Source organism: Xenopus laevis, chromosome 2L, assembly GCF_017654675.1.
Source record: "Xenopus laevis strain J_2021 chromosome 2L, Xenopus_laevis_v10.1, whole genome shotgun sequence".
Classification (NCBI taxonomy): Eukaryota; Metazoa; Chordata; class Amphibia; order Anura; family Pipidae; genus Xenopus; species Xenopus laevis.
The window spans coordinates 4,264,266-4,278,752 of NC_054373.1; the positions used below are offsets into that span (position 1 = coordinate 4,264,266).

The 14,487-nt window shown below is 41.5% G+C and overlaps 1 protein-coding gene across 9 annotated transcripts in view; it reads right to left on the reverse strand.

Moving 5' to 3' along the window:
• The window catches only part of lsamp.L (limbic system associated membrane protein L homeolog), a 1,234,661-nt gene that overhangs the window by 347,234 nt on the left and 872,940 nt on the right, over nucleotides 1-14,487 (reverse strand). For 2 of the 9 annotated variants that reach the window (XM_041581005.1, XM_041581001.1), the window contains exon 1: nucleotides 7,443-8,015. In XM_041581005.1, the coding sequence (XP_041436939.1) occupies nucleotides 7,443-7,597 (155 nt within the window). In that variant the 5' untranslated portion in view covers nucleotides 7,598-8,015. 9 annotated transcript variants of the gene reach the window in all.

Consider the following 14,487-nt stretch of genomic DNA (forward strand, 5'->3'; position numbering starts at 1 on the left):
ATATTATACTGAAAGTTACTGTAACTCTAAGGCCAGTACCTGCAGCAAAGGCAGATTGTCTACAAGTACAGGATCTGTTATCCAGAATGTTGGGGACCTGGGGTTTTCTGGATAAGTGATCTTTCCACAGTTTAGATCACCATACATTTGTCTACTACTACTAAAAACTAATTAAAATATTAATTACATATTAATTAATATTAATTAAACCTCAGTAATAATTGATTATATCTTAGTTGGGATCAAGTACAAGCGACGGTTTTATTATTACACAGAAAAAGGAAATTTGAATTACAGGTATGGGATCAGTTATCCAGAAAATTATCCAGAAAGCTCTGAAATAAGAAACACTGTCTCCCATAGACTACATTTTAAGCAAATAATCCAAATGTTTAAAACTGATTTCCTTTTTCTGTGTAATAATAAAACAGTATCTTGTACTAGATCCCAACTAAGATATAATTAATCCTTATTAGAAAGGAAAACCAGCCTATTGGGTTTATTTCATTTTATATAGTTTTCTAGTAGACTTAAGGTATGAAAATCCAAATTACAGAAAGATCCATTATCCGGAAACCCTCAGGTCCCGAACATTCTGGATAACAGGTCCCATACCTGTATTTGGATTCACCCTCCCATGGCTACATAGTTATGGCACAAGCTGAATTGGACTTTAAATGGGTTGTTCAACTTTAAATTAACTGTTAATATTATGTAGAGAGGGATATTCTGAGACAATTTGCAGTTGGTTATCATTTTTTTATTTGTGGTTTTTTAGCTTTTTATTCAGCAGCTCTCCAGTTTGTAATTTCAGCCATCTGGTTGCTAGGCTCCAAATTCCCCTAGCAACCATGCACTGATTTGAATAAGAGACTGGAATATGAATAGGAGAGGCCTGAATAGAAAGATGAGTAATAAAAAGTAGCAATAACAATATATTTGTAGCCTTACAGAGCATTTGTTTTTAGATGGGGTCAGTGACCCCCATTTGAAAGCTGGAAAGAGTCAGGAGAAAAAGGCAAATAATTAAAAAACTATATAAAAAAAAAAAACAATTGAAAAGTTGCTTAGAATTAGCCATTCTATAACATACTAAAAGTTAACTTAAAGCTGAACCACCCCTTTAAATCCTAGAATACATATTCGGGACAAAGTTATGATTTATACAGGGCTCTGTGCGCAGTTTATAGCTGAGCCCGTAATGTAAAGCTCCGGCCGTATATCCATCACTCCAGTCTCTTAAACTTCCAAGCGCGGGACTCCCAGGCACGAGACCCAATTCCCGACGGACGAGGGACGACAAACAGATGCGTTCGGGCTCTCACCATAAATGTTAGTGCGGTGCCGGCACAATAAATATGTACTTATGTCTATGAATACGCGGCTGTTACATTGGTTTTCAATGGACATAAATCCCCCCGAGAAACTAGATTTCCCTTTATGGTTTAAATAGAAATATTCACACTCACAAATATAGAGTAAATATTAGTCTAGAGAGCTGCACGGGAGATATAATAGATGCAAATACTCTTTATTATTATCTCGTTCAAGCTCTTGGGCATGGGAAAAGTATGTCTTAACCGATTAACCAATAAGATGCTTGCTTTCATTGGTCTGACTGCATGGGACTAATAAAAGCTCACTGCTGATTGGCTGCTTGGTGTCACTACCTGCTTAGTGTATCAATGCAAGGACAATGCAGGTGAGGAGTATACACCCCGCCCCTATTGATGTCATTAGTAGTCGCTAGGGATGGGCGAATTTGTCCCGTTTTGCTGAAAAAATTTCGAATACCTTGAGAAAACTGCGAAAAATTCAGAAAACGCTAATTTTGACACCGGCGTCAATTTGCAAAATCGGCAATTTCACACGCATTAAAGTCAATGGCTGTTCATTCAATTGTCGCCAGCACCGAAATTGACGCTGGTGTTGGAATTGTCGATGGCGTCGGAATTGTCGCCTATGTCAAAAACAGCTAATTTGTGCTGGTGAATTTTTGCAGCAATATAGCAAATTTATTCGCCAGCGGCGAACTGTGTAAATTCGATACGAATTCGCACCTGCCGAATACATTTGCCCATCACTAGTAGGCCCAGTTTTCATACCTGAAACCCATGAGTTTGAGGCATAAAGGTGAGACCAAGGTGGGTGGGGTATAATAGTGCTGACCCCTCCTCTCTGGTGACAGATCCCTCCCATTTATGAGTCAGAAGCAAGTAGAAGAGGACTTTGGGCTGGTTGGATTCAGGATCAGGTTAAAGGGTTTGTTCTCCTTTAAATTAACGTTTAGTATAACTTAGAGAGGGATATTGCAATTGGTTTTCATTTTTTATTATTTGTGTTTTTTTTAGTTATTTAGCTTTTTATTCAGCACCTCTCCAGTTTGCAAGTTCAGCCATCTGGTTGCTAGGGTCCAAATTAACCTAGCAACCATGCATTGATCTGAATAAGACGCTGGACTATGATTACAAAGAATAGAGAGTAGAGTCATAAAAAAGTAGCAATAACAATAGATTTGTAGCCTTCAGAGTATTTGTTTTTTTTTAGATGGGGTCAGTGCCCCCGTTTGATAAACAATCGTCAGCCAGGTATCATTGCCCTACTGTAATGCCTGCTGGAGCCTACAGACCCCAATGCACCCAGAGATAATTCTCTCGGCTCGGGAGCTGCGCCGCTGACAGATAAACCTGGAGGCTGTTAGTAAATATTTATAGACATTTTATTGGAATTTTTTTTTCCATTGAAAAACGGCAAATTCAGTTTAAATTCAGCAGCAGAAATCTCTCCAGCCCACCCCCAATAATAATGATAACTATAAACGGCAGGGGCAGGGGCCCCAGGAATATGGGGGGAATATATGAAGCATTTGTATTTGTTTCCTAAGCTCAGATGTTTCTTTATGAATGTGCAGCCCCATAAACCTCTGCTGGGCGGAGGATCATACCGCAGGGGTTATTCAGACTTATTCAGTCTTAACCTAGAATATGCTCCAATACAAACCCCACCGCTTGCTTTGGTTAAAGGGGAAGCTCCACTGATCGATATGGAATTATGGGAAATGCGGTCCCACATTAGCCAAGAACCAGCATAAATCCGCAGGCATGAAATCCCAAATAATTAGGAGCCGTTGAAAACGTCCTCAGCGCAGAATTATTGTGACATTATTCATGAGACAATGCTCCCTATGGAGGTGTTAATATTATATATATCTGTGCTTTATTATAATCACAGTATATTAAAAAAAAAATGCTAAATTTATATGTGTTGCTATTTGCCAAATAATCACTAAAAGGCAGTAAATGAGCATTTTAAGCCTCAAATAAAGGCATGTGTTATTTACTATACAGCATGTGTCAAGTGAGAAGTATAAGAGAATCTCAAAAAATAGGTCTTTAGATTGACTTTAAATATCCTTATACTATCTACTTGGGGGTGTTATCCTTCCAAACAGCACTCCTTCTAATGCTGATCTACAGTACAACCCTGGGGTCCCTGAATAGCCTGTGTCTGGCAAGACTATCATACATCCCACTATACTTGCACCAAAACCAAACAAATATGAGTGATGTCACAATTGCACCATAATACTGTTAAAATGTCTTAACTTTATATTATTAATCTGACTGTAAATGTTTATTAATAAAACAAATCATTGGAAGAGAAACTGTCACAGGGGTCCATGCAACATAAAAAAAATAAGTGATGTCACAATGCCTATCAATTTTTAATAACACAGTGAAAGTTACATTATTATTATAACGATTATTAACACGTGTTTATAAAGCATCAATAGAAGCAGTAGCAGGACCTGCTCATTAGTGGTAACAGTCTATAAGAAGAGTACGAGACATAAGTATAAATTCAGGATAATACGATTGATGTCACAACTATACACTGACATCATTATCAATTTTAAGGGGCGTTTGTTGACCATTATATTACAGGAACAATGTCACAACTTTAATATTTCCATAACTAGATGCGTGACGACATGAGGTTTCATTTTGTCATATGAGTGACGTCACAATAATATCATCATATAACTGTCACAACTGCATTTTTTTTGATGCCACATCTGGTTGTAATTAAAGGTATTAGCCTCAATAACAAATAAGTGATGCCACAACTGTAATATAGAATTAGTGCTGGTGTGCTGGGTATACTGGGTGTGCTGGAAATATTGGCTGTGCTGGGTATACTGGGTGTGCTGGGTATACTGGGTATGCTGGAAATACTGGGTGTGCTGGGTATACTGGGTGTGCTGGGTATACTGGGTATGCTGGAAATACTGGGTGTGCTGGAAATACTTGGTGTGCTGGGTGTACTGCGTGTTCTGGGTGTACTGGGTGTGCTGGGTATACTGGTTGTGCTGGATATATTGGGTGTGCTGAGTATAATGAATGTGCTGGGTGTACTGGGTATGCGGGTCTGCTGGATATACTGGGTGTACTGGGTGTGCTGGATATACTGGGTGTGCTAGACATACTGGGTGTGCTGGATATTGTGGGTGTGCTGGGTATACTGGGTGTGCTGGATATACTGGGTGTGCTGGAAATACTGGGTGTGCTGGGTGTACTGGGTGTGCTGGAAATACTGGATGTGCTGGGTGTACTGGGTGTGCTGGGTATAGTGGAAGTTCTGGGTTTAATGGGTGTGCAGGATGTATTGGGTTTACTCGGTATACTGGGTGTGCTGGGAGTACAGAGTATGGAGGGTGAGCCGGGTATGAGGGGTGTACATGGTATATTGGGTATGAGGGGATATTGGGTATATTGAGTATATTGGGTATATTGAGTATGTCACTGTTGGGCACAGAGAGAGGCTGGGCAGGCAGTGCATTCAGTAGTGTTACTGTATATAACATATGATATATAACAGATGATATAATATCACAGATGAAATAATATAACAGATAATAAATAACAGATGAGCTGATTGTGTCGAACGCTGGAGAACGGCACAAACACTGAGAATGGGCATGAGGTTAACCAAGCAAAGTGCCGTGTTCCTGCAACATAACTGCCCGCTAATATCTCTGAATAACACACTGACGGTGTAACCTCTTCACTGCCGCTGTGCCAGTGTAGGACCCAGAAGGGGAGCGGCAGGACGAGGGTTAAGCATAAACACACAGCAAAGCCATCCCATTGGCAAGTGAAGAAATCTGATACATAGTAACAGTCGCCTGCATCATGGTACAGTCCATTTTAACCAGTGAATTACCATGCTGGTAGTAGAGTCTGTTTATTTTGCAGGAGGAAGGTAAGTGTGTAAGGGGCAAAGATCACACAATGACAAATCCCGATTGTTACCACAGGGGACACCAGGGGCTGTGATGGGGATATTTAACCCCTGCCATGCCAGAAGCACCAGTTTCACCCTCTATTGAACCCCATTGGCTGCTGTGGGATCTATGAGAGATACAAGCCCCATCATCTTGTTCCCCTTCCCTGAAACCCACAGTATGAACTAAATAGACTATACAGCTACACACACACACACACGCCACAACAATAACTGCAGCCAATGGGAGCGGGGCTTGTTAACACAATAACACACAGATGCAGATAGACACACAGAGCTGACTGCCAGCTAGTAGCATAGAATGTATACTAACACACACACACACACACACACACACACACACTGACTGGCACAATGAGACTACAGCAAATACTATACAGATACACAATCACACACAGCCAACTGCACTTCACTTCCCACAGGGATCATGTTTATATACACACACACTCACACTCACACTCACAAACACTGCTGCTCTTACACACACAGACGACTAGTGGAAACATAGGACATACTAATATACACGTTGTACATTCACACACAATACAAGCAGACAAATGATATAATACGCATCATATAATCAGAGACACACACTAACACAATCTACACACAAACACTCACACTGCTGACTGTCTGCCAGTGGGAACAGGGGGCAACTAACAGAGACACTAATGTATAAACTCACACACACATATCCTACCAAGGACATAGTCAGACACACACATGTGCAATACAATATACACACTAGCACACATACCTCTACATCATCCACAATAACACAAACCTCTGCATTACACAAACTAACACACACCACCATGCTTTAATACATATACCTCTACAGTATGCTAAACACAAACATGCACATACCCTTGTGCTACACACATACACACACACACACACACACACCTATACACAGTCACATGCCTATAACTCACCGACACACACTCCCCATTGAACAAGTGCATTGAACACACACTGGGTGTCTGCAGCTACAGTACAACTATATTTAACCCATGAATTGCCTGCTAGCTGCAGTACACTTGCTTTTAACCCAGTAATACCTACCAACTACAGTATAGTTATATCCACTCAACAAATGCCTGGCAACTATACTGCCAACACGTTTAACCCATTCAATTCCTGGCAGTTATAGTACACATGCTTTTAACCCAGTAATGCCTGCCAGCTATAGTACAAGTATATTTAACTAAATGAATGTCCAGCGGGTGCAGTACAAGTGCACGTTAACCATTTGGCTGTAGAACTACACACTGCCGGGCATCTAAAAACCTTTGGGAGAGAAAACATTAACCCTTTCCTTCCTAAAGATTTAAAAATCTGATTAGTGCATTCATGGTTAATGATTAAAGGCTTTTTGCTTTCTCTGCAACCCATTGCCGTACCTTCACACAAGGAAAGGGTTAAAAGTACAGACAAGCTACACAATGATGGGTGGGTGGGCGCCTATATTTTAAGAGCATTACCCTCAATCCCAACTGCAAGGAGACAGGGGTATAAGAGAGTAGCTGCCCCTATTGCAGAATAATGTATCCCCTGTATAATGAGTGGGTTTTATTACTGATACAATATATCATGTTGTATAATCAGCAATGATACAATGTAACAAACTCACACTTTATTAGACCACTGTACATATCACACACACACACAGGGATAGTGTTGGGGGAATAACTCCAGGAAGCAGATGTGTCCGGCCGGGAAAGGGTCCCCTGGCAAAGCTGAAGGGATAAGGTGCCCATTAAAGGGCAAATTAAAAGAGATTATACAATAAATCAGGGGTAACCGATGTGTATGAGAGGAGGGCAACACTGATCATATTATAAAGAATGTTTTATATTGTGTTTATTTCAGTCTAATCATAGAATCTCTGTTTCTATATTCCTGCTCCTAATTCTCTGGGTTGTAACTACAAAGGAAGCAGACCCTCATTAATGAGCATCTTTAATATAGAAAATAGGTAGAATAGGTCAACTTAACACTGTTTTGGGGCCCTAAATTGAATTTGCTGTGGGGCCCCCGTTGACATCTAGTTGTGTTAAACGCAGTTCAATTCCTTGCAGCATCCTCAGCCAATATCCAGCAATAAGACAGTAGATAGTAGGCAGAGCGCCCCCTACCTGAGAATGGCGGTATCCCCTTGCCGGACGGTCATGTTGTCGGTGCTCCGGTTAAAATCCCCGCTGCGAACCGGCAGCCCTGTGGGAAGAAGGCAGAGCAGTCTGAGAAGAAACAGGGGCAGCTGATTCCTGTCTGATTGAGATCTCCCAACCATGGTTCCAATTTTCAAATCAAAACCAACCACAAAAAAAATAAAAAAAATACCCTTAAAAAAATATAAACTTGCACCAAAAAAAACTTCACGAGGATAAAATGGTCCAGGGAAAATGATCAACCATGAAGTCCTTGAATTCCCACTGTTTTTTTTTTTATCCAATTCCAGGATCTCTACAAAAACATCTCCCAGCAGTTTTCCATAGCCCAAGTGCCTTATTGCCTTCAGCACCCCATTCACTGGAGCAGAACCAAGCCCAGGGTGGTGGGAGCAGAGCCGGGTGCTGCTATTGCTGAGGCTGCTGAGCCTGGATGTGAATCTTACACAGGACTCCTTCACTAACCCACTTTCCCATGTACAGAGAGGGAGATGGATGAGGGAGAGCAGATGGGAGGGGGAGAGAGAAATAGAGACAGAGAGAGAGTGAGAGAGAGGAGGATCTCACAGCACAAACAGAAGGAGAAATCTGCTTTCCTCTGGAAGGGAGAGAATTTAGGAGCTTGGGGCTTTCAGGAACCAGGTTGGTGGGCACCCCCGTGTTTAAGCACATAGCGCAGTCCATCCTAGATTCCCAAACCCATCACCTATTGGTGCAATTGCTCTAATTGGGGGAGAAACTAAGTGCTGAAGGGGAGTCTGCTCTCAGGGAGGGTTTCAGGTAGAAAAGAGAGAGGGGGACGTTTGAGATTCCAAAACTAGTGATGGGCGAATTTGTCCCTTTTCGCTTCTCCACGAATTTCAACTGTCGGAAAATTTGCGAAACGTCAATTTTGACGCTGGCGACAAATGGGCACTGGTGTCAAATTTGACGCCTGCGTCAGAAACCGTAGCTGGAATCGAAAAACCGTTGACGCCAGCGTCGGAACCGTCGCCGGCGAATTTTTGCCAGTGGATTTTTGTGGCAAATTCTCGAATTTATTCGCTGGCGGCAAAACCCTCAAATTTGCGCCTGGCGAATAAATTCGCCCATCACTAACCAAAACTTGAGAAAACGAAAAGAGAAGATGTCCCCAGCATCCAGTGATTCTTAGGGTGCACAATATAGAAGGGACACCCCCTGAAAACTTTGCCACCAATATCTTTGAGTCATCTCAAAGAAGGGGTGCAACTTAAAAGGGTTGTTCACCTTTAAATTAACTGTTAGTATGATGTAGAGGGCGATAATCTGAGACAATTTGCAATTGGTTTTCATTTTTTTATTATTTGTGGTTTTTGAGTTATTTAGCTTTTTATTCAGCAGCTCTCCAGTTTGTAATTTCAGACATCTGGTTGCTAGGGTCAACATTCCCCTAGCAACCATGCACTGATTTGAATAAGAGACTGGAATATGAATAGGAGAGGCCTGAATAGAAAGGTGAGAAATAAAAAGTAGCAATAACAATAAATGTGTAGCCTTACAGAGCATTTGCTTTCTTAAGATGGGGTCAGTGACCCCCATTTGGAAGCTGAAAAGAGTCAGAAGGAGGCAGCAAATAATTAAAAAACCACAAAAAAAGAAAAAATGAAGGCCATTTTAAATGTTGGTTAGAATTGACCATTCTATAACATATTAAAAGTTAACTTAAAGGTGAACCACCCTTTTAAAGGGGAAATTTTCACCTTCTGTAAGGTGCAAAACAAAGGTTGGGGGGCAGTCGGCTACATTGGAGAGGTACAAATTAGAAATGGGGAGTAGTGAGGGGTGAATTTTCCCATTTTGCTTTGCGAAATTCACAAAAGGGCGGATTTTGGCGTCAGAATTGTCACGGGCGTAAAAAATATTTTGTAACTTCACAAATTTATTCGCTGGTGACGAAACGTGGAAATTCGCCGTGAATTTGCGCCCGGCGAATAAATTCGCCAATCACTAATGGGGAGCCCTGCCTAAAGGCCACTTAGAGTGAGATTTGAAGCCGACTCTGATCTTCACTACTTCCTGTGTCTCAGGCTTACGGATATGTTGGAAACAATCGCACAAGGGTTTAACCCGGAAGGAGAATCTGATTTAATACTTTTCCCTCTGACAAGGGACAGAGAGGGGGTTATGTACAAAATGAATCCGTTATTTAGTTGCACGGTTCTTAAACGTTTAATACAGATAATAGGAAAAACTATGATTTTTTAAAATGAACATCAAGCAAAAACGAAGTCTATAATGCCAATTAAACGTTAAGCGCTAACTTGCCCTTTAAAGGAGAAATAAAACAAATATAGTTCTGGTCATTATCCCTACACTGAAACAATGTATTCGTAGTTAGCTCTCCCCCAGCCCAGACTTCATTTCCCACAATCCTTTCTCTGACTCTCCAGACTCTTTATAGAACATGCAAAGCATCGCGGACATCGGAGGAGAGATGAATACCGCTCACACTGTTTCAGTGGTCAGGACCAGCAGTGCAGAGATGCAATGGGCATAAAATCCATGAAAATGTACATGTGAACATCGCTTATATATCATTTGTGTCACATTTTATGTTTGGGTTTACTTCCCCTTTAAATGTTTATTAAGCCCCATTAATGTCAGGTATGAGGGTCTATTCATATTCTGATCCCATCCATGTAAACAACTTACAGCAGATTATTAGTAATTGCCGGCGCGTCAGGTAAACATCGTTTAAACGCATTATAAACAATCAGCTCCCTCCCTATCTCTGCGCTACAGACACTTCTACTGCAGAGTCTGAACATGAACAGAATGGACCTTCCATTGCCCAGCTCATGCCCTCCATTTTATTTTAAAGGGCAAATAAACCTTCACTTGTCATATGTGTTTTTGTGTATTTTAAAAATAATAAGCGAATGTATATTGATTTCCTGAATTCGTTTTTTTTCACCTGAAGCTTCAGTGGTGGTGCCACTGATCCAGCATTATACCAGCATAGCTATTCCCCTGTACTAAGCACAATTCAGCAGGAACAGTCCCCTAAATTTGCTCATAGTCTGTACAGGGAGATCCCATAAAACTATGGCAGCATAGGTATTCCCTGTACTAAGCACAATTCAGCAGGAACAGTCCCTAAGTTTGCTCATAGTCTGTACAGAGAGATCCCATAAAACTATGGCAGCATAGGTATTCCCTGTACTAAGCACAATTCAGCAGGAACAACCCCTAAGTTTGCTCATAGTCTGTACAGAGAGATCCCGTAAAACTATGGAAACATAGGTATTCCCTGTACTAAGCACAATTCAGCAGGAACAACCCCTAAATGTGCTCATAGTCTGTACAGAGAGATCCCATAAAACTATGACAGCATAGGTATTCCCCTGTACTAAGCACAATTCAGCAGGAACAGTCCCCTAAATTTGCTCATAGTCTGTACAGAGAGATCCCATAAAACTATGGCAGCATAGGTATCCCCCTGTACTAAGCACAATTCAGCAGGAACAGTCCCCTAAATTTGCTCATAGTCTGTACAGGGAGATCCCATAAAACTATGGCAGCATAGGTATTCCCTGTACTAAGCACAATTCAGCAGGAACAGTCCCTAAGTTTGCTCATAGTCTGTACAGAGAGATCCCATAAAACTATGGCAGCATAGGTATTCCCTGTACTAAGCACAATTCAGCAGGAACAACCCCTAAGTTTGCTCATAGTCTGTACAGAGAGATCCCGTAAAACTATGGAAACATAGGTATTCCCTGTACTAAGCACAATTCAGCAGGAACAACCCCTAAATGTGCTCATAGTCTGTACAGAGAGATCCCATAAAACTATGACAGCATAGGTATTCCCCTGTACTAAGCACAATTCAGCAGGAACAGTCCCCTAAATTTGCTCATAGTCTGTACAGAGAGATCCCATAAAACTATGGCAGCATAGGTATTCCCCTGTACTAAGCACAATTCAGCAGGAACAGTCCCTAAGTTTGCTCATAGTCTGTACAGAGAGATCCCATAAAACTATGGCAGCATAGGTATTCCCCTGTACTAAGCACAATTCAGCAGGAACAGTCCCTAAGTTTGCTCATAGTCTGTACAGAGAGATCCCATAAAACTATGGCAGCATAGGTATTCCCTGTACTAAGCACAATTCAGCAGGAACAACCCCTAAGTTTGCTCATAGTCTGTACAGAGAGATCCCATAAAACTATGGCAGCATAGGTATTCCCTGTACTAAGCACAATTCAGCAGGAACAACCCCTAAGTTTGCTCATAGTCTGTACAGAGAGATCCCGTAAAACTATGGAAACATAGGTATTCCCTGTACTAAGCACAATTCAGCAGGAACAGTTCCATAGTTTGCTTATAGTCTGTACAGAGAGATCCCATAAAACTATGGCAGCATAGGTATTCCCTGTACTAAGCACAATTCAGCAGGAACAACCCCTAAATGTGCTCATAGTCTGTACAGAGAGATCCCATAAAACTATGACAGCATAGGTATTCCCCTGTACTAAGCACAATTCAGCAGGAACAGTCCCCTAAATTTGCTCATAGTCTGTACAGAGAGATCCCATAAAACTATGGCAGCATAGGTATTCCCTGTACTAAGCACAATTCAGCAGGAACAGTCCCTAAGTTTGCTCATAGTCTGTACAGAGAGATCCCATTAAAGTGCCCCCTATATCTCCTGAGCCCTACAACAGCCACTTCCAGTATAGTAGCACCCCCTAGTGTTGGATAAGAATAATACAAACAAACAACCCAATGGGGTGTGACTTCTCAATCAGAGTCAGACTTTAGGTATCACAGGAACAATATGCACAGAGTAAAAAGTCTCAGTTTATAAACTAGGAGTTGTGTAATTGGCACATAGATTTCTTCCTCACTTTTACTTGGCCTTGAAATACTAACAATACCCAGAGCAAAGTGAGGACAGGCCTTTTAATCCCTTTATTGCTCTTTGGGGCATTTGAATCAACATGAATGAAGTCTCTGTCTCTGATTGATAAATTGGCTGCAATAACGTTTCCAAGTGCGTCCTCCCCGGAGACACTCCCACCGCATTACTGTTTCTCTTGCCATTGGCTCTTCACTGGAGTGTACTGCGCTTGTACAGAATAGAGTTCCCACCTTTTCTTGAAAAAAATACCGCCCTTCCTAAATTTTTATGCTTTTCCCCTAATAATAACATTTGTATAAAGCTTAAATTTTACCAGAATCAATATGGCACCTCCTCCCATATGTATAAATACAAATATACAGAGAAGGAATGTTCTGGGCACACAATAAGCTATACTCTCATACTGTACTGTCTAAGGGAATCAATATGGCACCTCCCTCCTCCCATATGTATAAATACAAATATACAGAGAAGGAATGTTCTGGGCACACAATACATATATACATAAAAACAAGACACTGAATGAGAGTCTATAGGAGGGTCGTTACACACACAGTGACCTAAGTGACCCCTTTTTTGACAACGATGTGAACCTCAGGGACACACAACAAATCCCAACGCTCTCCTTTACCCTCTCAATAGGATGCCATGTGCTTAGGTTGCCACGGCAACCAAACGGTCCGTGGCCCTTACAATCTGCAGACAATGTAGGGTGGGGGAATGGGATGGACAGACACAAAGCATCTCACAAGTGGATATTTTGTTAACACAGAGACAAAAGGGAAGATATAGAGACTGAGACGCGGGGGTTACTGGGAGTGCGAAAAGAAAAGCACTAAAAGAGAGTGATGGGAGTTGCAGGGTCCCTATACATTCAGTAAGGAGGGGCATCTTTATAACAACACATTGAGAGAACATATATGTATTATATTTACACACATGATATTCCTGCCTGTCTGAAGAACTGGCCTATGAAGTGTAGCAAAGTGAACATCTGAGCTGCAGTATCTGCTTATTAAAGACTGTGTTGGGACATATGTTTTCTTCTGTCCATATTAACCCCAGGTTCATCCTTAGTCTGCACAGGGGGGATACTCTGAACCCCACATCATTACAACTCTCCCTGGAGACCTGCTCCTCTGTCCTCCTCTTACTTTGTGCTACAAGGACTGTGAGTAAAACCCAATCGATAGAACCGCGAGTGTCTGAGCTAATGGGCCCAATACAGAGCGACTGTCTCCTCTCGGCTCAATCTTCTGCCTAATTACTAACCAGGCTGCCCGGGTCATCCCTCCACTCGCTGCACAATAACTATTTAATTGGCTCAACTGGGTCCCATTGTTTGTGTTTATCTTCCTAAAAATACTCCCTTCTGGGACCGGAGACTGTGTCCTTATGGGGAGATATCAGGGAAAGCTCAGTATATCACTAGTGTGAGTCTTCTTGCCTTGTCTGGTTTTTTTTTTGGAGTGTTATGTGGGTGGAAAAAAAAGACAATTGTGCATCAAGTTCAAACTTCCACTCATCCCGGCATAAACCCTCTAAAGCAGAATATCTGTGTAACAAAATATGTCTCCTTTTCTTCTTTGTGGGGTGTTAATCTGGAGGGCTGTTCCTGCTGAATTGTGCTTAGTACAGGGAATACCTATGTTGCCATAGTTTAATGGGATCTCTCTGTACAGACTATGAGCAAACTTAGGGGACTGTTCCTGCTGAATTGTGCTTAGTACAGGGAATACCTATGCTGCCATAGTTTTATGGGATCTCTCTATACAGACTATGAGCAAACTTAGGGGACTGTTCCTGCTGAATTGTGCTTAGTACAGGGAATACCTATGTGCCATAGTTTTATGGGATCTCTCTGTATAGACTATGAGCAAACTTAGGGGACTGTTCCTGCTGAATTGTGCTTAGTACAGGGAATACCAATGATGTCATAGTTTTATGGGATCTCTCTGTACAGACTATGAGCAAACTTAGGGGCTGTTCCTGCTGAATTGTGCTTAGTACAGGGAATACCTATGCTGCTATAGTTTTATGGGATCTCTCTGTACAGACTATAAGCAAACTTAGGGACTGTTCCTGCTGAATTGTGCTTAGTACAGGGAATACCTATGCTGCCATAGTT